Genomic DNA, 23,301 nt, shown 5'->3' with positions numbered 1-23,301 from the left:
TCTTGGATGAGAAAGTCAGTAAGCAGATCATCAAGGAAGGTCATGGTTCCAAACCATCCAAGTACGCGACATGCTTCTGTAAGTACCTCTTAGATTTCTGCTGATCAGATGCTGATTTGTAATTGCACTTGTTCTTGACTGAGTTTCAGAAAATTGGTTTGTTGTAATCCTTGATATGATATTGGAATTGCTTGTGCTAAAAGAGGGTTATTTATGTTGAAGAGGGTTCAAATGTGGTATAAGTTTTGTGAACTTATGGTTGGTGAGGAACACTTTTTAGCCTAATATGTCCTGCATATAATCTTCTTCAAGCTTATCCATCTATTTGAATTTATATCTGACCAATTTCATATTGTCCATAGTGCACTATAGGGTATGGACCAAAAACAGTCAGCATAAATTTGAGGACACATGGAAAGAGCAGCAACCTATTGAATTGGTTATAGGGAAAGGTATGTGGCTGTCCATTATGTACTCTGTACCTCCCTCTCGTTGGATGCATCATCATTAGTATATTGCTGAGTTAGCTTGTGTATCATTTGAACCTAATGAAAATGGATATATGTGAGGAACAAGATTGAGTTTCCTATGTTTTTGCTTCAAAGCTGAATAGCCCATTTTAACATTACTATATATACAAAAATTTAAACCAGATTTTGTACTAATGAGTGAATTGTTGGAGACAGAGAAAAAAGAGTTGGCCGGTTTAGCCATCGGAGTTTCTAGCATGAAGTCTGGTGAACGTGCGCTCGTTCATGTTGGCTGGGAACTGGCATATGGTAAAGAAGGAAACTTTTCTTTTCCGAATGTTCCACCTATGGCAGATTTGTTGTATGAGGTTGAAGTTATTGGATTTGATGAAACAAAGGAGGCAAGTTTTCTCCTTATCATTATCTGCAGTTAATCGTTTCCTTACACAAGACAACTCTACAACCAAGCTTTATCCCAACCTGTTTGCTAACCTCTGACTTAGAGATTGAATTATGCAGGGAAAGGCTCGCAGTGATATGACTGTGGAGGAAAGGATTGGTGCAGCAGACAGAAGGAAAATGGATGGGAATTCTCTGTTTAAGGAGGAGAAACTGGAGGAGGCCATGCAACAGTATGAAATGGTTATGCATCTTTCTCTCTCTCTTTCTGTCAAAGTTTTGGTTTCCAGGGATACGTAGCGAGTCTGCTCAAGGATCTTTTGTCTTGTTTCGGCTTTTGATTAGTCATGGTATTTACTGTTTCAGGCCATCGCATACATGGGGGATGATTTTATGTTTCAGCTGTACGGGAAATACCAAGATATGGCTTTGGCAGTAAAGAACCCATGCCACCTAAACATGGCAGCTTGCCTCATCAAGCTAAAACGATACGATGAAGCAATTGGTCACTGCAACATTGTAAGAAAGCATTCATTGGAAAAAGTCATCAGTGTTCATACTGGGTTTCTTGAAATCTAATCAAACTGTAAACATTGTCAGGTGCTGACAGAAGAGGAGAAAAATCCAAAAGCGCTGTTCAGAAGAGGAAAGGCGAAGGCAGAGCNCTTAGTCCGATTTCGTCGATGACTGAACTCTTATTCTACAAATAGTTTCTGGAAATTGAGCGTAACGTTAATCAATTCTCACTTTTGATTTCAGGAGAGGTTAAAAAATGGAAAAACAAATGGATGAATCTGTGGAGAATCAAAGTCAAACAGATGGTAAGTATATTGTGAATCTTGGAACTAGATTGTATACAACATGCTTGTTAGAGGAAAGATTTTGATAATTGATTACTATGTTTTCCTACTGCATCATTAGTGGCAGAAGAACAAGAGAGCGAAATAGTTACTGAAGGAAGTGCTGTTGTGCACGGGGAGCTTTCTCAAGATGGTAGTGCTCCCCCTAAAGTTGATTGTGAAGCTGAGGTCTTGGTTGAGAAAGTCAGTAAGCAGATCATTAAGGAAGGTCACGGTTCCAAACCATCCAAGTACGCGACATGCTTCTGTAAGTGCCTCTTAGATTTCTGCTGATCAGATGCTGATTTGTAATTGCAGTTGTTGCTGCTGGTTTATTATATTCCCTTTGTGAAGGAGTCTCTTGACTGAGTTTCAGAAAATTGGTTTGTTGTAATCCTTGATATGATATTGGAATTGCTTGTGCTAAAAGAGGGTTATTTATGTTGAAGAGGGTTCAAATGTGGTATAAGTTTTGTGAACTTATGGTTGGTGAGGAACACTTTTTAGCCTAATATGTCCTGCATATAATCTTCTTCAAGCTTATCCATCTATTTGAATTTATATCTGACCAATTTCATATTGGCCATAGTGCACTATAGGGTATGGACCAAAAACAGTCAGCATAAATTTGAGGACACATGGAAAGAGCAGCAACCTATTGAATTGGTTATAGGGAAAGGTATGTGGCTGTCCATTATGTACTCTGTACCTCCCTCTCGTTGGATGCATCATCATTAGTATATTGCTGAGTTAGCTTGTGTATCATTTGAACCTAATGAAAATGGATATATGTGAGGAACAAGATTGAGTTTCCTATGTTTTTGCTTCAAAGCTGAATAGCCCATTTTAACATTACTATATATACAAAAATTTAAACCAGATTTTGTACTAATGAGTGAATTGTTGGAGACAGAGAAAAAAGAGTTGGCCGGTTTAGCCATCGGAGTTTCTAGCATGAAGTCTGGTGAACGTGCGCTCGTTCATGTTGGCTGGGAACTGGCATATGGTAAAGAAGGAAACTTTTCTTTTCCGAATGTTCCACCTATGGCAGATTTGTTGTATGAGGTTGAAGTTATTGGATTTGATGAAACAAAGGAGGCAAGTTTTCTCCTTATCATTATCTGCAGTTAATCGTTTCCTTACACAAGACAACTCTACAACCAAGCTTTATCCCAACCTGTTTGCTAACCTCTGACTTAGAGATTGAATTATGCAGGGAAAGGCTCGCAGTGATATGACTGTGGAGGAAAGGATTGGTGCAGCAGACAGAAGGAAAATGGATGGGAATTCTCTGTTTAAGGAGGAGAAACTGGAGGAGGCCATGCAACAGTATGAAATGGTTATGCATCTTTCTCTCTCTCTTTCTATCAAAGTTTTGGTTTTCAGGCATACGTAGCGAGTCTGCTCAAGGATCGTGTGTCTTGTTTCGGCTTTTGATTAGTCATGGTATTACTGTTTCAGGCCATCGCATACATGGGGGACGATTTTATGTTTCAGCTGTATGGGAAGTACCAAGATATGGCTTTGGCAGTAAAGAACCCATGCCACCTAAACATGGCAGCTTGCCTCATCAAGCTGAAACGATACGATGAAGCAATTGGTCACTGCAACATTGTAAGACGCATCAAGCCATTCATTGGAAAAAGTCATTAGTGTTCATACTCGGTTTCTTGAAATCCAATCATACTGTAAACATTCTCAGGTCCTGACAGAAGAAGAGAAAAATCCAAAAGCGCTGTTCAGAAGAGGAAAGGCGAAGGCAGAGCTAGGTCAGACGGAATCAGCCCGTGATGATTTTCGAAAGGCACAAAAGTATGCTCCTGAGGACAATGCGATTAGAAGAGAGCTACGAGCACTTGCAGAGCAAGAGAAGGCTGTGTACCAAAAGCAGAAAGAAATGTACAAAGGAATGTTCAAAGGGAAGGAAGAAGGCAGTGCAAAGGCAAGGAGCCTGAATTGGTTGATACTGTTATGGCAATGGCTGGTTTCCCTTTTCAGCGGGATCTTTCGACGCGACAGAGTTAAATCAGAGTGAGGTATGGACAGAGTTAAAGCAGATTGAGGTATGAACGAAGCTTAACAATTCAACTATAAAAGTTTAAAGTGAAAGATCATTAACTCTAGTGAGCTTGTCTCTGTTCTCTGGAACCCTACTCTAAGTTATCACTTATCACATCTAATTTAGACGTTACGTTCATAAAATTCAGTGGTTTTTTTTTATGATTCTGAAATATTTAGTTTTATCTCTAATAAACACATAATTTTAGACGTAAAAAATACATTTCGAGAGTTTCCAATTATGATTTAAGAAAATTCGATTTTAAATTAGTAACTTTATATAATTGAACCCAAAAAAAAAAAAAAAAAAAAAAAAAAAAAAAAAAAAAAAGGNTCAACAAATTTGGCGGTCTTCATAGTTTTGGTACTTGACCTAAGACTTTCAAATTCCAGCTGGTAGTTGCATTAAATGTAATCTTATTAAAATTAAGAAACATCAACAAAAATTAACAAACACTGATTAAAACTAAATAATCATCATTCTCTGTGTTGACGAATAGTCAACGTTGATAAAGTCAACCTTTCCTCCTCTTTGAATCCCATCTTCTCCAACAGAGCATACGAAGAAACAAACACAGAGACCTTCATCAGTCTCTGACAATCTTAAAGAAGCTTCCAAATTTATCTCCGGCGATGAAGCTAGAGATTCTGATCACTCCGCCTCTTCTTCTTCTTCTCCTTCTCTTCTCGTCGTCGTTTCTCTTCTTCGCCGTCGAATCCAAGTGCAGGAACACCTGCGGTTTAGCTCTAGCTTCTTACTACCTCGAGAACGGAACAACTCTCTCCGTAATCAACCAAAACCTCAATTCCTCACTCGCGCCATACGATCAAGTCAATTTCGATGCAATCCTAAGGTACAACAGCAACATTAAGGACAAAGATAGGATCCAGATGGGTTCTAGGGTTCTTGTGCCTTTCCCTTGCGAATGTCAACCTGGTGATTTCTTAGGCCACGATTTCAGCTACGATGTTCAGCAGGAAGATACTTATGAGAAAGTCGCCAATAGAAGATACGCGAATCTCACCACTGTGGCTTCGTTGCAGGGGAGGAATCCTTTTCCGGCTAACAACATCCCTCTCTCCGCGACGCTTAATGTGCTTGTGAACTGCTCTTGTGGCGATGAGAGAGTTTCTAAGGATTATGGTTTGTTTGTTACTTATCCTCTTCGTCCTGAGGATAGTCTCAATTCCATTGCGAGATCTTCCGGTGTACCGGCGGATGTTATAAGTAGGTATAACCCTGGCGTCGATTTCAGCTCAGGGAATGGGATTGTCTTTGTCCCCGGGAAAGGTACTTAGAATTAATAAGGAATTTGAGAATTTGTACATTGAGATCTTTACCTGTTCGTTCTTGTGATTTATGCAGATCCAAGTGGTGCATTTCCAACTTTCAAACCAAGGTTGTTTTCGTAGTTTTTGATTTTTTTAACTTGTTCCTTCGATTTCTATTGCTGATGTATACTCTTTGATGTCTTTTGTAGTAAACAAGGTTGGTTCTTCTCTTCATTTCCGAGCTCTTTTTATGATTCTGCAACAAAGCAAGAAGCAACTCTTGGAAGAATATGTTCTTGATATTTTATTTTGGCATTAGCAGGTGGTATTGGAGCTGGAGTTATTGCTGGTATAGTTGTAGGAGTGATTCTGGCTTTGTTGTTAGTCTCGTTTGTTGTATATTATGTTTACCGGAAGAGAAAGTCCAAGGGTGGTTCGTTTTCATCTTCTATTCCGTTGTCTTCTAAGGCTGATCATGGTAATTTTTTGATGATCTCTACTTTTAATGTTTCTTTTGTAAGCTGGGGTTTGCTTTCTAAAATTTTCAATCTGCTCTTTAGCTTCTTCAACTAGTCTCCAAAGTGGAGGTTTTGGTGGTACTGGAGTGTCTCCTGGAGTTGCTGCTATAAGCGTTGACAAATCTGTTGAGTTTACGTTGGAGGAGCTCGCTAAGGCTACCGATGAGTTCAATCTGTCTTTTAAGATTGGGCAAGGTGGTTTCGGAGCTGTTTACTATGCAGAGCTTAGAGGAGAAGTAAGCAGATTTTTTCTTATATCTTCATTTATATCAACTGGCTGTAGATTTTTTCTGGCTGGAACATTGAAATCATTGGTTTCATGTATAGAAAGCTGCGATCAAGAAGATGGACATGGAGGCATCGAAACAGTTCTTGGCAGAACTAAAAGTCTTGACTCGTGTTCATCATGTCAACCTGGTAAAAACCCCGTTTATGTTCTCTCAAGATAATATCTGCGGTCAGATAAAATTTAACAGATTAACTTTTTCATGCAGGTTCGCCTGATTGGATATTGTGTTGAGGGATCTCTTTTCTTGGTCTATGAATATGTTGAGAATGGCAACCTTGGACAACATTTGCATGGGTCAGGTACAATATTTACACACCAATATAGAAAAGAGAATCACTTTTCAGAATACGAATAAGTTGGTAGTTGTGATCTACAATATAAACAACTAAGTGAGTTTATATGTATAACTAGGGCGAGAACCGCTACCATGGACTAAGAGAGTGCAGATTGCGTTAGACTCAGCTAGAGGTTTAGAATACATCCACGAGCACACGGTTCCAGTCTATGTTCACAGGGATATTAAATCTGCCAATATTTTGATAGACCAGAACTTCCGAGCAAAGGTCCATTCCCAATATCTCATTGTCAATCGAAAGTGAAAATACTGAAACTTTGTCACGGCGCTGAATTGATTCCGTGGTGCAGGTTGCTGATTTCGGGTTAACAAAACTGACAGAAGTTGGAGGCTCAGCAACTCGTGGTGCGATGGGTACATTTGGTTACATGGCACCAGAGTAAAGAACTTGGATCTCATTTCGCTCTACACTTGATACATCTTTGGAGACTACATTATAGTGATGGCATATTGCTATATATGCAGGATTGTTTATGGAGAAGTGTCTGCAAAAGTAGATGTATATGCATTTGGAGTTGTCCTTTACGAATTGATATCTGCGAAAGGCGCGGTTGTGAAAATGACAGAAGCCGTTGGTGAATTTAGAGGCCTTGTTGGTGTGGTTAGTATCCAACATATCGTCTTTCTGATTTTAAGACATGTACGTTTGGTCACTTAACAGGTGCTTTATTATGTTTTTAATTAATGCAGTTTGAAGAAGTATTCAAGGAGACTGACCAAGAAGAAGCATTTCGCAAGATTATCGACCCGAGGCTCGGTGATAATTACCCGTTCGATTCAGTATATAAGGTAAATCTTTCTTTTGGGTTTCCAAATCCTTTTTAGTACCCGGCCAAAGCTAAAACTAGGCCAATGTGGTTTGTGTTGTGTGTTTAGATGGCGGAACTAGGGAAAGCTTGTACGCAAGAGAATCCACAGCTACGTCCAAGTATGAGATACATAGTGGTTGCTTTATCAACTCTCTTCTCCTCAACCGGAAATTGGGATGCCGCAAATTTCCAAAACGACGATGTTGTCAGTCTAATGTCCGGCCGGTAGAGTTTCGGTTTATTTCTGTTTATACAAAATGATTTGTTTCTTTTGGTTACTACTTAACATTTTGATTGATGCTTCAGCTTCAGTATATATTTGTCTATACGAACCTTAACTTTTATACAATTTCCTATAACTCTATGATGGTTATGGTCTACTCGGCATCTTAACGTCAATGATGGATGATTACAAAGAGCATTAAAACATTTCATAACTACAACGTATTTTTGTTATATTTGCTTTTTTTTCTCATTTAGCATGATGTCGAAGGTAAATTAAATGTGAATTTTCCATTTACTTTTCGATATATTCTATTAAAGCTGAAGTATTCACTAGACTCAAATTAGATAATGACTTTGTTTTGGTAGGTTTTTGTTAAAAATAATTAGAGAATCACTTAATTTAATTAAATTAACTTATAGTTACGATTTTGCCTAATGATCATTATACCCTTCAGTCGACCACTAAATATCCACAGGGTCGGGACACGGATCCTGTATGACCCGAAAACAGAAGAAATAAAATTCGCGGATATGTTTGTACTCCAAATTTATATTATTCGGATTCTGTTTTTGATTTGGTTCAAGAATAGTTATTTCCGTTACCAAACAAAGGTATAATCCCTATAAATAAGGAAATTGGTATCAAATATTTAATGGCTTCAGTAATATCAAATATTAACTACTACTATACTTAATCCCTATAATTATTACGAATATTAATAATAATGAGAAATCTTTAATACTTATGGATTTTGAGTTTGTTGCTTCCAAAATAATCAATAAATTAAATACGAAATTGTATATATATGTAAACTTATTTGATTTGCTTTTATATTGTGAGATATTTACGGAAACAACAAATCAACTTAATACAATTAAATAAAAACAAATCATCATTTAGTTTAGATTTTTCAATATTTCCTTAACGAAATTATAATAATTAATTATGATTAGTATAGATGAAAAAAAAAAAACGCAGAACTTATATATATGTAAAGTTGTAAACTAATCTATAGCAAATATGTATTGTATATCCCACATCGACTAAATATGACTATAAAAATATGACTAATATGTTTTGAGTACATATGAGCAGGAAACTTGATTTATCAGATATCCAAATTTAACAGTTTAATTTGGTTCTATATTTAAGCATATTTAAACTTTTAAAAAGTTAACATATTATAGTATATTTACGTTTTTTAAAAAAGGTTAAGAGATTATAAATATTTAAATTTTTATAGAATGTTTAAATTATTTTAAATATTTGAACTCCGTCGAAAGTTTAAAATATTATAATACATTTAAGTCTATAAAATATTTAAGTAATATTGATATTTTTAAACTTAAAAATTTTAATATATAAAATAAGTTTGAGTTAAACCCGTTAAAACATGTATTTTTATCAAACTATAAATTAAATTGGTTTTTTTCAATTTTGCTGAGATTTGATATATCAAATATTAACTTTTAAATGATAACCTAAATATATTTAATCTCACTATAAATACAATGGTTTCCTAACCATTAAAATATCTCACACTAAAATTAAACAAACAACTTCTGCTCTTTCGACAACAAACCAAAATAAATAAAAACTCATCCTCTTACAAAACTACTATCCGATATTGCGGAGTGTCTATTCTCTTACAAAACTACTATCCGATATTGCGGAGTGTCTATTCTCTTACAAAACTACTATCTAATATTGCGGTGTGCCTATTTCCGTGAAAAGCTACATTTTACAAACTACTTACTCTATTAGGATTTCCAATTTACTGTATAACCCCAAATATACAAATAAACACTATATAAACAAGGAAAATAAGTCAAAATAAAAAACTACATTGCAAAGATACAAATTACAAAAAAAGTAACTAACAAATTATATAATTTCATCTTGTAGCACGGGTATCACCTAGTTTATTTAACAAAAAAAAAAAGCTTTTAACATTTTCTGAATATAATTTTGGAAACTTCTAGCCTACCCTACTGCTTACAGCTACTGTTTTATCTCTTGTAGTTTTCCGTTACTTACCACAAAAAAGCTACTGTTTTCCGTTACCCTACTGTGTGCCTCTAGTAAGGTTCCAGTTTATTATACAAATGATTTGTTTCTTTTGGTTACTACTGATCAGTATATATATATATTTGTCTATACGAACCTTATCTTGCACGTCACAAGTTGCGGACTTTTATACAATTTTTTTCCATTACTATAGTTATATGGCTACGTCAGCCATTGTCTCTATCCAGAATCTCAACGTCAGTGATAATATCGACGACCAATTAAAATTGAGTTTGTTCAACAAAAGTAGTTGTTCTACTTCTATCTAAACCGTAAATAGTAAAACCAAAAATCAAAAGGCATCATTCATGTTCAAACAACTCTAGTGTGCAAAAACAATAATTGGCTGTCTTCATTTTTTTATATTGACCAAAGTTTTTTTTTAATGATCTTACTATTGAAATAATTAAGAAACGTCACCAAAATCTAACACACGATGATTATGAAACTTTAAATAAAATCTAATCACCATTCTCTGAGTTGACAATTTGTCAACGCTGATTTAGTCAGCCCTTTCTCCCGACACACAGAACAAAGAAAGAAAGAAAAACTAAGACCTTCCTCTTGGAATCTAAGAACGAACCAGCGATGGTGCTAATGGTTATAATCTCTCCGCTTCTTCTTCTTCTTCTCTTCTCGTCGCCGTTTCTCAACTTCGCCGTAGAATCAAAGTGCATGGGAAGCTGCGGTTTAGCTCTAGCATCTTACTACGTAGAGAACGAACTATCTCTCTCTATCATCAACCAATACCTCAGTTCTCCAGTAGCACCTTACGATCAAATCAACTACGAACCAATCCTCAGCTACAACCGTAACATACAGAACAACAACAAAAACAAAGATTTGATCATCCCTATAGGTTCAAGGGTTCTTGTACCTTTCCCTTGCGAATGTCAACCTGGAGACTTCCTTGGCCACAACTTCACATACCGTTTCCAACAGATCGATACTTACGAAAGAGTTGCCATTAGGAGATACGCGAACCTCACCACGGAAGGTTCCTTGCAAGGGAGGAATCCTTTTCCGGCTAACAATATCCCTCCCTCTGCTATGCTTAATGTTCTTGTGAATTGCTCTTGTGGTGATGAGAGTGTTTCCAAGGATTATGGTTTGTTTGTTACGTATCCTCTTCGTCCTGAGGATAGTCTCGATAGGATTGCTAAGTCTTCTGGTGTACCGGCGGATGTTATAAGTAGGTATAACCCTGGCGTCGACTTCAGCTCCGGGAATGGGATCGTCTTTGTCCCTGGGAGAGGTATTTTGAGTTTATGGTCATGGATGAATCATAGTAATGATTGTCTAAGTTTTAAAGTTTCTTTACATATTTTTGATTCTTGTGTTGTTTATGCAGATCCAAGTGGTGCATTTCAACATTTTAAACAAAGGTTGTTTTTGTTGTTGTTAACACTTTTCATTTGTTCTTTTGACTTTCTATATATCCCACTGATGTATTCTATCCTCTTCTTATGTTCTTGTAGTAAACAAGGTTGGTTCTTCTATCCATTTCCCAGCTTTTGTTGATTCTAGAAGAAACTTGGGGAGAGACATATTGAGAGAAATGTTTTTGGTATCTTTTTGCTCTAAACAGGTGGTATTGGTGTTGGAGTTATCGCTGGTATATGTGTAGGAGTGGTTGGGGCTCTTATGTTAATCTCGTTTTTCATATATAATGCTTACAGGAACTGCAAGTCCAAGGGTGATTAGCTTTTTTTTCTTTTCTATTTCTATTGATCATATGCAAAACAGTTTCATATTGTTTTGGCATCAATGCTGCTTACTAAAATGATCAAATATGCTTTTAGTTTTTACAACTAGTTTCCAAAGTGGCAACTTGGCTGGTACGGGAACCAGAGTGTTTTCAGGCATTGCTGACATAAACGTAGACAACTCTATTGAGTTTTCGATGGAGGAGCTCGTAGAGGCTACTGATAATTTCAGTCTATCTTTTAAGATTGGGCAAGGTGGTTTTGGAGCTGTTTACTATGCAGAGCTTAGAGGAGAAGTAAGCAGAGTTTTCTTTAGTTCTTTTAGTGTAGAATTTTTATTTGAAGCTACACACAGAATGTTCAAAGATCATTTGGTGTGTGTATGCGTTCATGTTTAGAAAGCTGCGATCAAGAAGATGGACATGGAAGCATCGAAGCAGTTCTTGGCGGAACTAAAAGTCTTAACACATGTACATCATGTCAACTTGGTAAAGCCCTTTTCATATTCTCTCAAGATAGATTCTTGATAAAAGATAGCAAAAAACAAACTTATTATTTCTTGTAGGTTCGCCTGATTGGATATTGTGTTGAGGGGTCTCTTTTCTTGGTCTATGAATATGTTGAGAATGGCAACCTTGGACAACATTTACATGGCTCAGGTATGATATATAATAAACACCAAATATATAGAAAAGAGAATCACGTTTCAAAATACTATTAAGTAGAAACTAAGGCGTTTATATGTAACTACTATAGGACTAGAACCGTTACCGTGGACTAAAAGAGTGCAGATTGCGCTAGACTCAGCGAGAGGCTTAGAATACATACACGAGCACACGGTTCCAGTCTATGTTCATAGGGACATTAAATCTGCCAATATTTTGATAGACCAAAACTTCCGAGCAAAGGTCCATTCTCAATCTCCCATATTTGCCAATCATAGGTGTACTAGACTCAGCTAGAGGCTTTTGTGTTAGTTTGTTACAGGTCGCTGATTTCGGTTTAACAAAGCTGATAGAAGTTGGAGGCACAGCAACTCGTGGTGCAATGGGTACATTTGGTTACATGGCACCAGAGTAAAGAAACTTGATCTTATTTCTCTCTACACTTAATATTTTAGAGACTACATTATAATGAATGGTATATATATATTTATGTATGCAGGACAATCTACGCACAAGTGTCTGCAAAAGTGGATGTATATGCATTTGGAGTTGTCCTATTTGAATTGATTTCTGCGAAAGGCGCGGTTGTCAAAATGAATGAATCCGTTGGTGAATTTAAAAGCCTCGTTGGTGTGGTAATTAGTTTGATTAATGTTTTCTTCATAACATTTAGTCTTTCTGATTTATAGACAATATGTACGTTGGATCGCTTAACATATGCTTTTGGTTCTTTACTAATGAAGTTTGATGAAGTAGTATTCAATAAGGAGACCGATAAAGAAGAAGCCTTACGCAAGATTATAGACCCAAGGCTCGGAGATCACTACCCGTTTGATTCGGTATATAAGGTACGTAACCTCTCTTTTTAGCTTGTTCCCTAGTTGTTCTATGCATCATTGATCATTCTAGGCCAATTTCGTTGTTTTATGTTTTGTGTGGTTTAGATGGCGGAATTAGGGAAAGCTTGTACGCAACAGAATGCGCAACGACGTCCGAGTATGAGATACATTGTGGTTGCTTTATTAACTCTTTTATCGTCAACTGGAAATTGGGATGTGGCAAACTTCCACAACGATGACCTCCTCGGTCTGATGTCCGGCCGGTAGCGTTTCCGGTTTGCTGCTGTTTGTACAAACCGATGCTTCAGCTGCAAAGTATATATATTTGTCTCTATACGAAACTTCTCACGTCACACGTTGACTTTTTAATATAAATTTCGGTATAATTGTCAATTTTTTTCAGCGGCTCTAATCTCAGCATCTCTCACGTCAGTTAAGAGTAATGAATTGCATTAAAAAAAGTTTCATAATTAATATTTCGAAATTTGGTTTGCCGACAAAAATAAAACATAAATTAAATATATAATTGGATAGTTTGTAATTGTGAAATGTGATTGGATGGATACTCTCTCGAAGCTTAGGAACAAGTCTTCCATATATAATTGCCTAACACAGAATGACATTCTAACGATTTTTTTATCACATGGATGATGGATCCCATAATATCAAAATCCAGCTTATAACAAAGAGGTACGTTTGTATGTTTTTTATTTATTAATAGAAAACTGTAACCAGCATATTCTTTTACCATAAATCGAGATATATATATATATATATACATATACAACTTTTTGTTTCCTTCTTTTGTCAACAACATAAATAGTAACGATTAACGAATTAAAAAAACACACACAAAGTTTACCTTAAACTAACAATTATTAAATCAGAGTTTTCCTTTTCTTCTAAAGTCAGATCTCCTCTTAAACTTTTTTGACATTATGTCCTCAAAACTTCAAAAGTTTCAAAATTAGTGAATAAAATAAGAACATTAACAAAACGTTAAACAAAAGCCGACGTCAGAACATAAAAGAAGTGAAATATAAAATAATATAGCCGTTATGTGAACATGTTAACTTTGAACCAAAAAAAAAGGAAAAAATGTTAACCATTATTGTTAAATTAAAATTAAAATAGTATGAAAATTGAAAAGAAAACAGTAACGGACAATATCTAAATTACAAAACAATCAATTCATAAAATAATTTTCTAATTAAACACTATTACTTTAATTTAAAAACTTAATTTTTCGCCATGTGTCTGTCGCCATTTCATCGCTTCACTTACAATTAATTAAACTGAGAAAATTAAAAAACTCGTAACACCCAAAACGTATGAATCAGCAGAAATCTCACTTAAGTTTTTGGATCGATTTCCCAAAACATACCCCAAATTAAATAAAAATCTCATTTTTTTTCATTAATGTTTCTTCTTCTTCCTCTGATTCTGATCCCTTCTTCTTCTTCAGATTCTTCCAGCTCCGCATCTGCAGATTTTTTTTTTTTCTCTTCATCATCGTCTCCATTCTCTTGGCTCTGCTCAACTTTGTTTGACTTCACCAAAGGCGAGTTCCCATCGCTGAGCTCTTTGACAAGGTAAAGCTTTGAACTTTATCTGAATCTTTCACCAAGAAACTTTTATGTATTTACGGGTGCAGAGTCACTCATTGTAGTTTTGATTCAGTGTTAATGGATTTGACCGGAATTTGAAAAGACAATGACTTTGTACGATTCCGATTTCTTTTTTAAAACGAGACATTTACGGAGAAAATATAGGAAAATAAAAATCGAATTTTTTTGGGGATTACTCTTTCATCTTGGATTGCAAGAAACCCTAAAAGCTTAAAGCTTTAACCTTTTTGTTTTGTTGTGTGTTTATGTGAATGTTTCAGGGGAAAGGTTGTTGTGTCTTTTCTCTAAACCGTCATGGCTACACTAAGCGATATCGGATTTGCAGCAACGATTAATATTCTAACTGCGTTCGCTTTCTTCATCGCCTTTGCGGTTCTTAGGCTTCAACCGGTTAACGACAGAGTCTATTTCCCTAAATGGTATATCAAGGGTTTAAGGAGTAGCCCCATTAAAACTGGTGGCTTTGCTAGCAAGTTTGTCAATTTGGATTTTCGATCTTACGTCAGATTCTTGAATTGGATGCCTCAAGCACTCAGAATGCCTGAGCCTGAGCTTATTGATCATGCTGGTTTGGATTCTGTTGTCTATCTCAGGATTTACTTACTCGGGTATGTCATATGTGTCTCCTTTGTTGTTTCTTGAATTTTTTCAATGATTATGTATGTGTGAGTGTGATCTTTGATTCAGTTGGTGGAATAATTTTGCAGGCTGAAGATCTTTTTCCCTATAGCATGTATTGCTTTCACTGTAATGGTGCCGGTTAATTGGACTAACTCGACGTTGGATCAGTTAAAGAATCTTACTTTCAGCGATATTGATAAGCTCTCTATATCGAACATACCAACTGGATCATCCAGGTGAAGAAACTTCTTTAATCTTTGTGGCTTTGGTTGTAAATTGTGGAAGCATTGGTTCTATTGGGGAATGTTCTGACTTGTATATGTACAGGTTTTGGGTGCATTTGTGTATGGCTTATTTCATTACCTTTTGGACATGCTTTGTCCTACAACGAGAGTACAAGATTGTCGGTTCAATGCGGCTACAGTTTCTTGCTTCTGAGAAAAGGAGACCTGACCAGTTTACAGTATATACTCATTCTGAATCTCTTGGTCCACTCAGTTCTAGTTTTTGAGATTAAATGTCATATATGATTGATTGTCTTTTTGGATAAATCTAGGTCTTGGTGAGGAACATTCCTCCAGATCCTGATGAATCAGTCAGCGAGCTTGTTGAGCATTTCTTTAAGGTCAACCATCCAGACTACTACCTCAGTTACCAGGTAACAACTTTGGTTGTCTGACTGATCTATTTTGGGATTTTGTTTATGGTGTATTGATCTTCTGGTTTGACAAACCAGGCGGTCTACAACGCAAACAAACTGTCAGAATTGGTTCAGAAGAGGAAAAAATTGCAGAATTGGCTTGATTACTATCAAAACAAACACTCTAAGAATCCATCTAAAAGGCCTTCAATGAAGGTAAACCAATATATACAATCACATTGCTCTCTTTCTTTAGAAAGTGATCTTCTCTTTTGTTGAATCTTAATGTCTACTTACGTGAGCAGATAGGTTTTCTTGGCTGTTGGGGTGAAGAAGTTGATGCCATCGATCACTACATGGAAAAAATCGAGGGTCTAACGAGAAAAGTAATGGCCTTATTGATAATTTAACAAATCTTGTGTTAGTAATATCATTTAACTTGTATGATCATTTTGTGGCCTCTTATTCAGACTTTACTTTGATGGTTTCAGATAAGTGCAGAGAAAGAGACTGTAATAAGCAGCACGAAATCGCTCGTGCCTGCAGCTTTTGTATCCTTCAAAAGGCGTTGGGGTGCAGTTGTTTGCTCTCAAACTCAACAGTTAAGAAACCCGACAGAGTGGCTAACCGAGTGGGCACCAGAGCCTCGAGACATATACTGGGACAATCTAGCATTACCATATGTTCAACTCACGATCCAAAGACTAGTGATCGCTGTAGCTTTCTTCTTCCTCTCTTTCTTCTTCATGATCCCTATAGCTTTCGTACAGACACTCGCCAACATCGAAGGAATCGAAAAGGCTGTTCCTTTCTTGAAACCCCTTATCGAAGTGTATATAACCCTCAACCTCAACTCTCTCTGTTTCTTTTGTTTGTGGTGATGTCTCTCTGAACTCTTTGATCCCTCTTTGTGTTTGTGGACAGGAAAACAGTAAAGTCATTCATCCAAGGTTTCCTTCCGGGTATCGCATTGAAGATATTTCTCATTGTCCTACCAAGCATACTGATGCTCATGTCGAAATTTGAAGGCTTCGTAAGTAAATCTGCATTAGAAAGAAGATGTGCAAGCAGATATTACATGTTCCAGTTCATCAACGTTTTCCTCTGTAGCATAATTGCTGGTACTGCGCTTCAACAGCTGAACAGCTTCCTAAACCAATCTGCAACCGAAATCCCAAAGACAATTGGTGTGTCGATACCAATGAAAGCCACTTTCTTTATTACCTACATAATGGTGGACGGATGGGCTGGTGTTGCAGGAGAGATACTGAGGTTGAAGCCGTTGATAATCTATCATCTCAAGAACTTCTTCCTTGTGAAAACAGAGAAAGATAGAGAGGAAGCAATGGATCCAGGAACCATAGGATTCAATACTGGTGAACCGCAGATACAACTCTACTTCATCCTCGGTCTAGTTTACGCAGCTGTTAGCCCCATTCTCCTTCCTTTTATCCTCGTCTTCTTCGGTTTAGCTTATGTGGTTTACCGTCATCAGGTTCAAATCCAAAATCCAAAGACCTCTGCTTTCTAAAGAAACTAAGATCTAACAACCCTTTTGTTTGCAGATTATAAATGTGTATAACCAAGAGTATGAGAGTGCTGGTGCGTTCTGGCCTGATGTTCATAGACGTGTAGTGATCGCTCTGATCGTATCTCAGCTTCTTTTAATGGGATTGCTAAGCACAAAACGAGCTGCTCGTTCGACTCCATTGCTTTTCATACTCCCTGTGTTGACCATTGGATTCCACAAGTTCTGCAAAGGACGTCACCAACCTGTCTTTGTCAGATACCCTTTACAGGTTAGTCTCTTGTGCTCTATCAAGAAATGATGAGTCTCTCTGTTGTTTTGTTTATGGTCTTAGTAGTGATATATGTTTTGCATTTTTTTGCAGGATGCAATGGTTAAAGATACGTTGGAACGCACGAGGGAACCGAATCTAAACTTGAAACCGTTTCTTCAAAACGCTTATGCACATCCCGTGTTTAAGGCAGCTGATGATCTAGCGAATGAGTTGGTTGTGGAGGAGCCGGAGCCCAATAGGACGCCTGATTTAGTGGCGACTAAACGTGGTTCAAAGAGGCTGTTGTATAGTGGCTCTGCTGAAACCTTGACTTAGTAATATTAGTGAACAGCGTCCATCAGATTTTTCATGAATGATATTTTTTTCTTAGGTAATGAAAGAAGTTTTCCAAATTAATTTTTGAAGAATTGATAATATGCTCAAAGGGTATTACAATTTTTTTTTGGAGGGTATATAAATATATATAATTAAAAACGAAATTTATAATCAAAATTGTCTAAATAAGTTAAATGTTATATTTGAATATGGAGAGTTTGTAGTAAAAAATAGGGATAAAGCATATAAAGTTGTAAGTCGTAGATCAATGTGGTTTAGCTTTGATGGACCGGTTATAGAAAATGGATGTATTGATTTGACTGTATTAATTTTGCATTAGACCGGCCGGTTATAATTACACTATTCACTATTTGAAAAATACAATAGATTTAACAAACTAAAATCTCTGATTAAACAATTTAGAAAACACATTTGTATGTTCCAAAGAAAAATGACTCGATCGTGGACTAAGTATGGTTACTTAAAGACATTCACGTACACTTTTTTCTGTGCATCCATACATTTCACTATACACCTAACTAACAAAATCTCTTTTAGCTAATATCAAAGTTAATCGCCCTTGAGTTACACGGATAAGAAAACATACTTAACCGTAAAGAAAAATGTAGAGGAAAAATACAAACATAATCCAGAAACACATTAATTGCATTCTATGTAACATTTGAAGCTAAAAATGATAACATTTCTCTTCATTTAAGAGATATGTGTTGCTTGGGTAGAAAATTTACTTTTACGTAATTATATTTTTGATTATTTTTTTTCCCTATATTTTTGATAACATTTCTCTTCATTTCTAATATTTGGATATATAATCAGTAATTTAACAAGATTCATATTTTACATCATTGATTATGTTGCGAATACGACAAACATCTAATATGAATTCCTTCGGTTGGCATTTTAGATAGTTGAGAGTTGATCAATTAGGTGTTCTTTTCATATAAACGAAAATGGTCCATAAAAAAGAAAAAGAAGTGTATATAGAGGTTTTACTTGTAATTAAATACAAAAAGATTCATTAAAGAATTAGTGAGTTTCTGTTATTATTACACTAAAAAAGAGTTTGGCTCTTGAATTATTCTTTTCCTTATTATTATTCTTTTTGTGTCCTTATTTAAGCGACTTGCACTCTTCGTTCAATTGACCTAATCCCAAAATCTGACGGCTAAAGACTTTGACATCTCAGATGCCTTTTTGCAGGGATCCAGAGATAATCTTTATTAGTCATCTCTTATGTCTGTTTATGTATGCTTTTAATCATTGGTTATATTTGTTTTGTTCAGATGAGAGCGCTTGTTGAAACAACTTCGAATTGTTGTGGATACGACGAAATAACAACATTTTTTCTCCTGGCTAACTCCAACTGGAATCCGACTCCTTGTGAGACGATGGTAACCACGCTTCAACGGACTCACGATCCTTCTGATTGTATGCGCCACGCTAAGGTTAGAAAAGTGTGTATGTGATAGGTTGATTTCAAAATGTAACCTCATAGAACCTGATATGGTAGAAGTGTGTAATAGAAATGAAGCGTGTAAATCATAAAAAAAAAAAAATCCTCCTCTATGTTAGGTTGATTATGTTCTGAGTTTGTGCGAGAGCTTACTTATTGAGTTTATGAAATATGTGACCAATTTTGATTGATTGTACCGATATGGTAGAAATGTGTACTAGAAATGAAGTATGTAACTCATAAACTTTACTCCTCCTCTGTGTTAGGTTGATTATGTTCTGAGTTTGTGTGAAAGCTTACTTATTGAGTTTGTGAAATATATGACCAATTTTGATTGATTATGTTAGTTTTGTGAATATTCTAAGTTTTGTGAATGATGAAATCATCTTGTTGACTATGTTGATCTGATGATGGTAATGTTAATATGATTATGAAGGTATGATGACGACGACGACAATGAAGGTACTTTTATTTTAATATTTTTGTATCTTTAAATTGTTAATTCCAACTTTTTTATATCAACAACAATTATATATATCCAATAATCCTTATTTATTTTTATTTGCAACACATATATCATTTTGAGATTATGTTTTTATAATTTATAAATATATTGTTGTAGATTGATCGTTGAGATCTTTAATAATGATGTCAAAGGCATTAAAATTTTGTTACATTAAATTTGAATCCTTCTCTAAATAAAACGTGACTCATTTAATCGTCGTAGAAACAGAAAACAAACAAAAAAAAAGATAAATACCAAAAAGCCTCCTTTTGCTCACCTGACTGAATCTCTCAAACTCCTTTTACGTTGACATTGTTGATCCTGCGCCGCAGTTTCCGATTGATCGGAGGAGCAGGGATCGAGATTTTTCGCCTGAATGGACGAGGTGATGACAGCGGCGGACGCGGGAGTCGGGAACAGGGCGTTGTACGGATCACCTCCGTCGCAGCATCTGTTTCCTCACAATCTCCCAATCTTCTCCGCTTTTCTCGCCTTCGCTCTTGCTCAGTTCCTCAAAGTTTTCACCAATTGGTCCGTTTCAAATCTTATCTTCTTCTTTTCGTATTTCTCCGATCTGTATACTCGAATCCCTAAGATTGGGATTTCATCGTTCTTCGCTTTTTATTTTTGTTTGCTCCAATTTTACAAATTTCTTATCGTTAGGTCTTCGTTTTCAATAGATTGTTTAGAAATATAAAAACTTTTCTTTACCCTTCTTTGATTTGGTTGCAGAACTTGTTAGATCTTTTAATGTAGTTACTAGAGATGGAGATTAGTGGAATTGAAGGATGTAATTTAGAAGTGGAATGTTAGATGTTTCAGGTACAAAGAAAAGAGATGGGACTCTAAACGGATGATTAGTTCTGGTGGTATGCCTTCCTCTCACTCTGCTACTGTCACTGCCTTAGCTGTTGCCATTGGTTTAGAAGAAGGAGCAGGATCACCCGCTTTTGCTATTGCGGTTGTCTTAGCATGTGTTGTGAGTTTTCTTTCTCTTCTTGTTGAGTTGTTTCCAGTTTATCAGTGTCTCTTAGAATGCCTCCTTGTATGTCTATTAGATTTGGCACTCTTGAACTTCTTACTTCGCTAAAGTTTACATGTATTCAGTATAAAAGATAACGTCCTTTGTTTTGTTCAGTGTAGAAAAGAGACTTTGCTTTTTAACTACCAATCAGTTTTTACTCAATCTGACTTGTTTTTTTTGTCATTGTGAAGAGTCTCAATGATTCCATATTAAAACCAAAGCATCTTACCTCTATCTTTGTAAAAATGGATTGCAGGTAATGTATGATGCATCCGGGGTCAGGCTTCATGCTGGTCGTCAAGCCGAGGTAAAGCCATAGAATAACTTATTAATATCTTCTCTGGTAGGTTTGTTATATGCTTTCCTAAACTTAAAGCCTTTTATACAACTTCAGCTGCTGAATCAAATTGTTTGCGAGTTTCCTCCCGAGCATCCGTTATCCACAGCCAGACCCTTGCATGAGCTGCTCGGCCACACTCCTATCCAGGTTTGCTCAACTCAGCAGAAATTTCTTTATACTTTCAATCGTTCAACATTGCAAGTCTCTGTTTATCAAAGGTTCTGGTATTCAACATAAATCTAGCAGTTTTGTTAGATTGTAGTGACAAGTTGGAGTCAGGTCTGACCGGTTCCAGTTTGGGTATTTTCCTTAAATGAACGTGCCATAGCAATGTTAGAACCAGATTTGGATTTCATAAAGCTAGGACATTAGAACTGAAGTCACGATATTCGTCATGTATCAAACCAGAGTTCTTGTTGTCGATAATACGATCTATTGCTAAGTTATATGAGATTGGATTACAGGTTGCAGCAGGTGGGGTTTTAGGATGCATGGTGGCATATTTGATGAGGAGCACAAGCTAGTTTCTTTCTACTCAAGTATGAATCCAAAATTCTTTTGAAAACATAGACCCTTCAGAAACTATATAGATTTAGCGATCAAGGGACGCTAGATTATTGAAGTAAATGGAAATTGTGAAATCTGTGTAATATATAGATTATAGTTAGACTTGTCGTTGTTTAAGCTGTTCTTCTCAACATTCTCTCTCTATATATATCATCTCTACTTCCGAAGCATTCTTTAGTAGTTACTGAACAACCTGGACTACACCAAGGCTTGTCACATTCTTGTGTGTCAAAGTATCTTTACCACTACTGATAGAAAATATCAATATGAAGCTTTTGAGTCAGCCTAACTAATTCGAAGATCTGTTTTGGATATTGTTCTTTAATGACTAGCAATGGCTATGTAGAATCAGATTCCAATTCAGATAACGGTGCTTCACGTTCTGCTTTTGCTTTTAGGTGACTATTGGTTTAAACTCTATTTTAGAGTGTTCCATAATAGTAAAAGCGTATCTCTGGGTGTTAAAAAGTTGACATGATGTCACAATTTGGATAACATTTACGGAAAGGAACAAAGTTGTCAATTTAGTAGAATCGGCTTCTATAGTGAGGACCACGTTGCTTAGGTTCACAGTTCACACTAGTCATCGTCTTGCTCTGAAAGCTACAACCTTATTACAAATACTCATTCAAGTTTCAAGATGGATCGAATCTATTAGACCTACAATATATAGAGATTAGAGAGATAGATCATAGACCTCTCTGTGTTGCTACTTACTGATCATACAATATAGTACACCTTAAAAGAATATTACATAAGCAAGTCCAACAGAACTTGCATAGAAGTACACGTGTATGTCTATCTGCTGTGTACGTGTACTTGTCGATGCGTGTAACAGGCGTAAAGTATTGTTCCTATTTCTACCGAAAGTGACGAAAACTGTGGAAGCAAGAATTTATTCACTTCGAAAGAAGATGTTAGTTAAAGTTGAAATTATTCCAACAAAATATTTTTTAAATAATCTTCATCCTCTGTTTCAAGATTACAAAACCTCCTAGCTAGAGAGCATCACTGTCAAGAAAAAAAAAGAACAAGCAGACAAGAAAAATGGGATGTTTCGGATCATTTAAGACTTCAAAAACAAGAAACCACAAACAAGAAAGGGCCCAACAAGAAACGATGACACGACAGAACCCATCTCCTCAACCTCAACCTCAAACCTTGAGAACCGAAGAAGTTCTGTTGCAGATTCCGAGATGTAGAGTCCATCTCATAGACGACTCCGAAGCCATGGAGCTCTCCTCCGGTGATTTCAAGCTCGTTAAGGTCTTAGACAACGGCGTGACTCTAGCTATGGTCGTGAGAATCGGACATGACCTTCAGTGGCCGGTGATTAGAGACGAGCCGGTGGTGAAACTCGATGCACGTGATTACCTCTTCACGCTTCCGGTTAAAGACGGTGATCCACTTAGCTACGGTGTCACTTTCTCAGGAGACGACAGGGACGTAGCCCTCGTGAACAGCTTGAAGTTATTGGACCAATTCTTGAGTGAGAATTCTTGTTTTTCGCATTCGGCGTCGAGTAAGGTTAACAAAGGTATCGACTGGGAAGAATTTGCGCCAAGGATTGAAGATTACAACAACGTTTTAGCTAAGGCTATTGCTGGAGGAACAGGACATATTATTAGAGGAATCTTTAGTCTCAGTAATGCTTACTCTAACCAGGTTTAAAATCACACTAGAAGCTTTCTTGATATATATATATATATATATATATATATATATATATATATATAATGAGAGAAGCAAAAGCATTGAATATTATCATTGATTTCGAGCAGGAGCAGCGGCACAGAGGAAAAGAGAAGCGGTGGATTAGAGCTTAAGAATACACCAAATTCACATACTTATTTTTCAAGTCCAAAATAATATT

At 36.3% G+C, this 23,301-nt stretch overlaps 6 protein-coding genes across 8 annotated transcripts in view; all 6 read left to right on the top strand.

Annotated features, from left to right (window-relative positions):
- LOC104706205 (peptidyl-prolyl cis-trans isomerase FKBP42-like) overlaps window positions 1-3,928 on the top strand; it is a 5,647-nt gene extending 1,719 nt beyond the window's left edge. The window contains exons 1-7 of one of the 2 annotated variants that reach the window (XM_010512142.1): window positions 1,629-1,690; window positions 1,791-1,976; window positions 2,298-2,387; window positions 2,622-2,806; window positions 2,925-3,047; window positions 3,170-3,322; window positions 3,411-3,928. In XM_010512142.1, coding sequence (XP_010510444.1) covers window positions 1,642-1,690; window positions 1,791-1,976; window positions 2,298-2,387; window positions 2,622-2,806; window positions 2,925-3,047; window positions 3,170-3,322; window positions 3,411-3,743 — 1,119 coding nt within the window. In that variant the 5' untranslated portion in view covers window positions 1,629-1,641 and the 3' untranslated portion in view covers window positions 3,744-3,928. Of the gene's footprint in view, window positions 1-686; window positions 872-989; window positions 1,113-1,235; window positions 1,389-1,469; window positions 1,527-1,628; window positions 1,691-1,790; window positions 1,977-2,297; window positions 2,388-2,621; window positions 2,807-2,924; window positions 3,048-3,169; window positions 3,323-3,410 lie in introns of those variants that run through there. The other variant, XM_010422367.2, reaches the window with a different exon arrangement.
- LOC104786678 (chitin elicitor receptor kinase 1) lies at window positions 4,249-7,408 on the top strand. 2 transcript variants are annotated; one of them, XM_010512128.2, is made up of 12 exons: window positions 4,249-5,057; window positions 5,133-5,166; window positions 5,248-5,255; window positions 5,358-5,516; window positions 5,599-5,792; window positions 5,884-5,973; window positions 6,051-6,144; window positions 6,257-6,408; window positions 6,491-6,579; window positions 6,666-6,801; window positions 6,891-6,989; window positions 7,077-7,408. In XM_010512128.2, the coding sequence occupies exons 1-12, from the start codon at window positions 4,400-4,402 to the stop codon at window positions 7,236-7,238; spliced, it is 1,875 nt and encodes a 624-aa protein (XP_010510430.1). In that variant the 5' UTR covers window positions 4,249-4,399; the 3' UTR covers window positions 7,239-7,408. The 2 variants fall into 2 exon arrangements, with proteins under 2 accessions (XP_010510430.1, XP_010510437.1); XM_010512135.2 differs by having other exon boundaries at window positions 4,400-5,057; window positions 5,361-5,516.
- On the top strand, window positions 9,805-12,907 carry LOC104786669 (chitin elicitor receptor kinase 1-like). The gene is made up of 12 exons (XM_010512116.1): window positions 9,805-10,557; window positions 10,654-10,687; window positions 10,781-10,788; window positions 10,891-10,998; window positions 11,105-11,304; window positions 11,407-11,496; window positions 11,574-11,667; window positions 11,765-11,916; window positions 11,996-12,084; window positions 12,173-12,308; window positions 12,417-12,521; window positions 12,618-12,907. Exons 1-12 carry the CDS (start codon window positions 9,891-9,893, stop codon window positions 12,777-12,779), a joined length of 1,845 nt encoding a protein of 614 aa, XP_010510418.1. The 5' UTR covers window positions 9,805-9,890; the 3' UTR covers window positions 12,780-12,907.
- On the top strand, window positions 13,963-17,572 carry LOC104786659 (CSC1-like protein At3g21620). The gene is made up of 11 exons (XM_010512108.2): window positions 13,963-14,104; window positions 14,401-14,748; window positions 14,848-14,997; window positions 15,089-15,224; window positions 15,318-15,419; window positions 15,498-15,617; window positions 15,707-15,787; window positions 15,893-16,233; window positions 16,326-16,896; window positions 16,967-17,200; window positions 17,294-17,572. The coding sequence occupies exons 2-11, from the start codon at window positions 14,435-14,437 to the stop codon at window positions 17,516-17,518; spliced, it is 2,274 nt and encodes a 757-aa protein (XP_010510410.1). The 5' UTR covers window positions 13,963-14,104; window positions 14,401-14,434; the 3' UTR covers window positions 17,519-17,572.
- On the top strand, window positions 19,703-21,608 carry LOC104786648 (uncharacterized membrane protein YuiD-like). The gene is made up of 5 exons (XM_010512097.2): window positions 19,703-20,028; window positions 20,320-20,476; window positions 20,778-20,828; window positions 20,916-21,008; window positions 21,326-21,608. The coding sequence occupies exons 1-5, from the start codon at window positions 19,874-19,876 to the stop codon at window positions 21,383-21,385; spliced, it is 516 nt and encodes a 171-aa protein (XP_010510399.1). The 5' UTR covers window positions 19,703-19,873; the 3' UTR covers window positions 21,386-21,608.
- Window positions 22,318-23,301, top strand: part of LOC104786638 (senescence/dehydration-associated protein At4g35985, chloroplastic) — a 2,420-nt gene continuing 1,436 nt past the window's right edge. Inside the window, exon 1 of the mRNA XM_010512090.2 lies at window positions 22,318-23,093. Within this exon, the coding sequence (XP_010510392.1) occupies window positions 22,476-23,093 (618 nt within the window). The 5' untranslated portion in view covers window positions 22,318-22,475. The remainder of the gene's footprint in view (window positions 23,094-23,301) is intronic.

Source organism: Camelina sativa, chromosome 1 (genome assembly GCF_000633955.1).
Source record: "Camelina sativa cultivar DH55 chromosome 1, Cs, whole genome shotgun sequence".
Lineage (NCBI taxonomy): Eukaryota > Viridiplantae > Streptophyta > Magnoliopsida > Brassicales > Brassicaceae > Camelina > Camelina sativa.
Note: the sequence above shows the minus strand (reverse complement) of the source record. Positions and strands in the feature narration are given on the sequence as shown.

Bases quoted from the DNA above. Each gene is read 5' to 3' on its own strand.
- LOC104786648 (XM_010512097.2), top strand. From the start codon at position 19,874: ATGGACGAGGTGATGACAGCGGCGGACGCGGGAGTCGGGAACAGGGCG. The intron at 20,477-20,777 runs GTGAGTTTTCTT...AATGGATTGCAG, and splicing joins CGGTTGTCTTAGCATGTGTT to GTAATGTATGATGCATCCGG. The intron at 21,009-21,325 runs GTTTGCTCAACT...ATTGGATTACAG, and splicing joins TCGGCCACACTCCTATCCAG to GTTGCAGCAGGTGGGGTTTT.
- LOC104786659 (XM_010512108.2), top strand. From the start codon at position 14,435: ATGGCTACACTAAGCGATATCGGATTTGCAGCAACGATTAATATTCTA. The intron at 14,998-15,088 runs GTGAAGAAACTT...GTATATGTACAG, and splicing joins ATACCAACTGGATCATCCAG to GTTTTGGGTGCATTTGTGTA. The intron at 16,234-16,325 runs GTATATAACCCT...GTTTGTGGACAG, and splicing joins TTGAAACCCCTTATCGAAGT to GAAAACAGTAAAGTCATTCA.
- LOC104786678 (XM_010512128.2), top strand. From the start codon at position 4,400: ATGAAGCTAGAGATTCTGATCACTCCGCCTCTTCTTCTTCTTCTCCTT. The intron at 6,409-6,490 runs GTCCATTCCCAA...TCCGTGGTGCAG, and splicing joins ACCAGAACTTCCGAGCAAAG to GTTGCTGATTTCGGGTTAAC. The intron at 6,580-6,665 runs GTAAAGAACTTG...CTATATATGCAG, and splicing joins TTTGGTTACATGGCACCAGA to GATTGTTTATGGAGAAGTGT.
- LOC104786669 (XM_010512116.1), top strand. From the start codon at position 9,891: ATGGTGCTAATGGTTATAATCTCTCCGCTTCTTCTTCTTCTTCTCTTC. The intron at 12,085-12,172 runs GTAAAGAAACTT...TTATGTATGCAG, and splicing joins TTTGGTTACATGGCACCAGA to GACAATCTACGCACAAGTGT. The intron at 12,309-12,416 runs GTAATTAGTTTG...TTACTAATGAAG, and splicing joins TTAAAAGCCTCGTTGGTGTG to TTTGATGAAGTAGTATTCAA.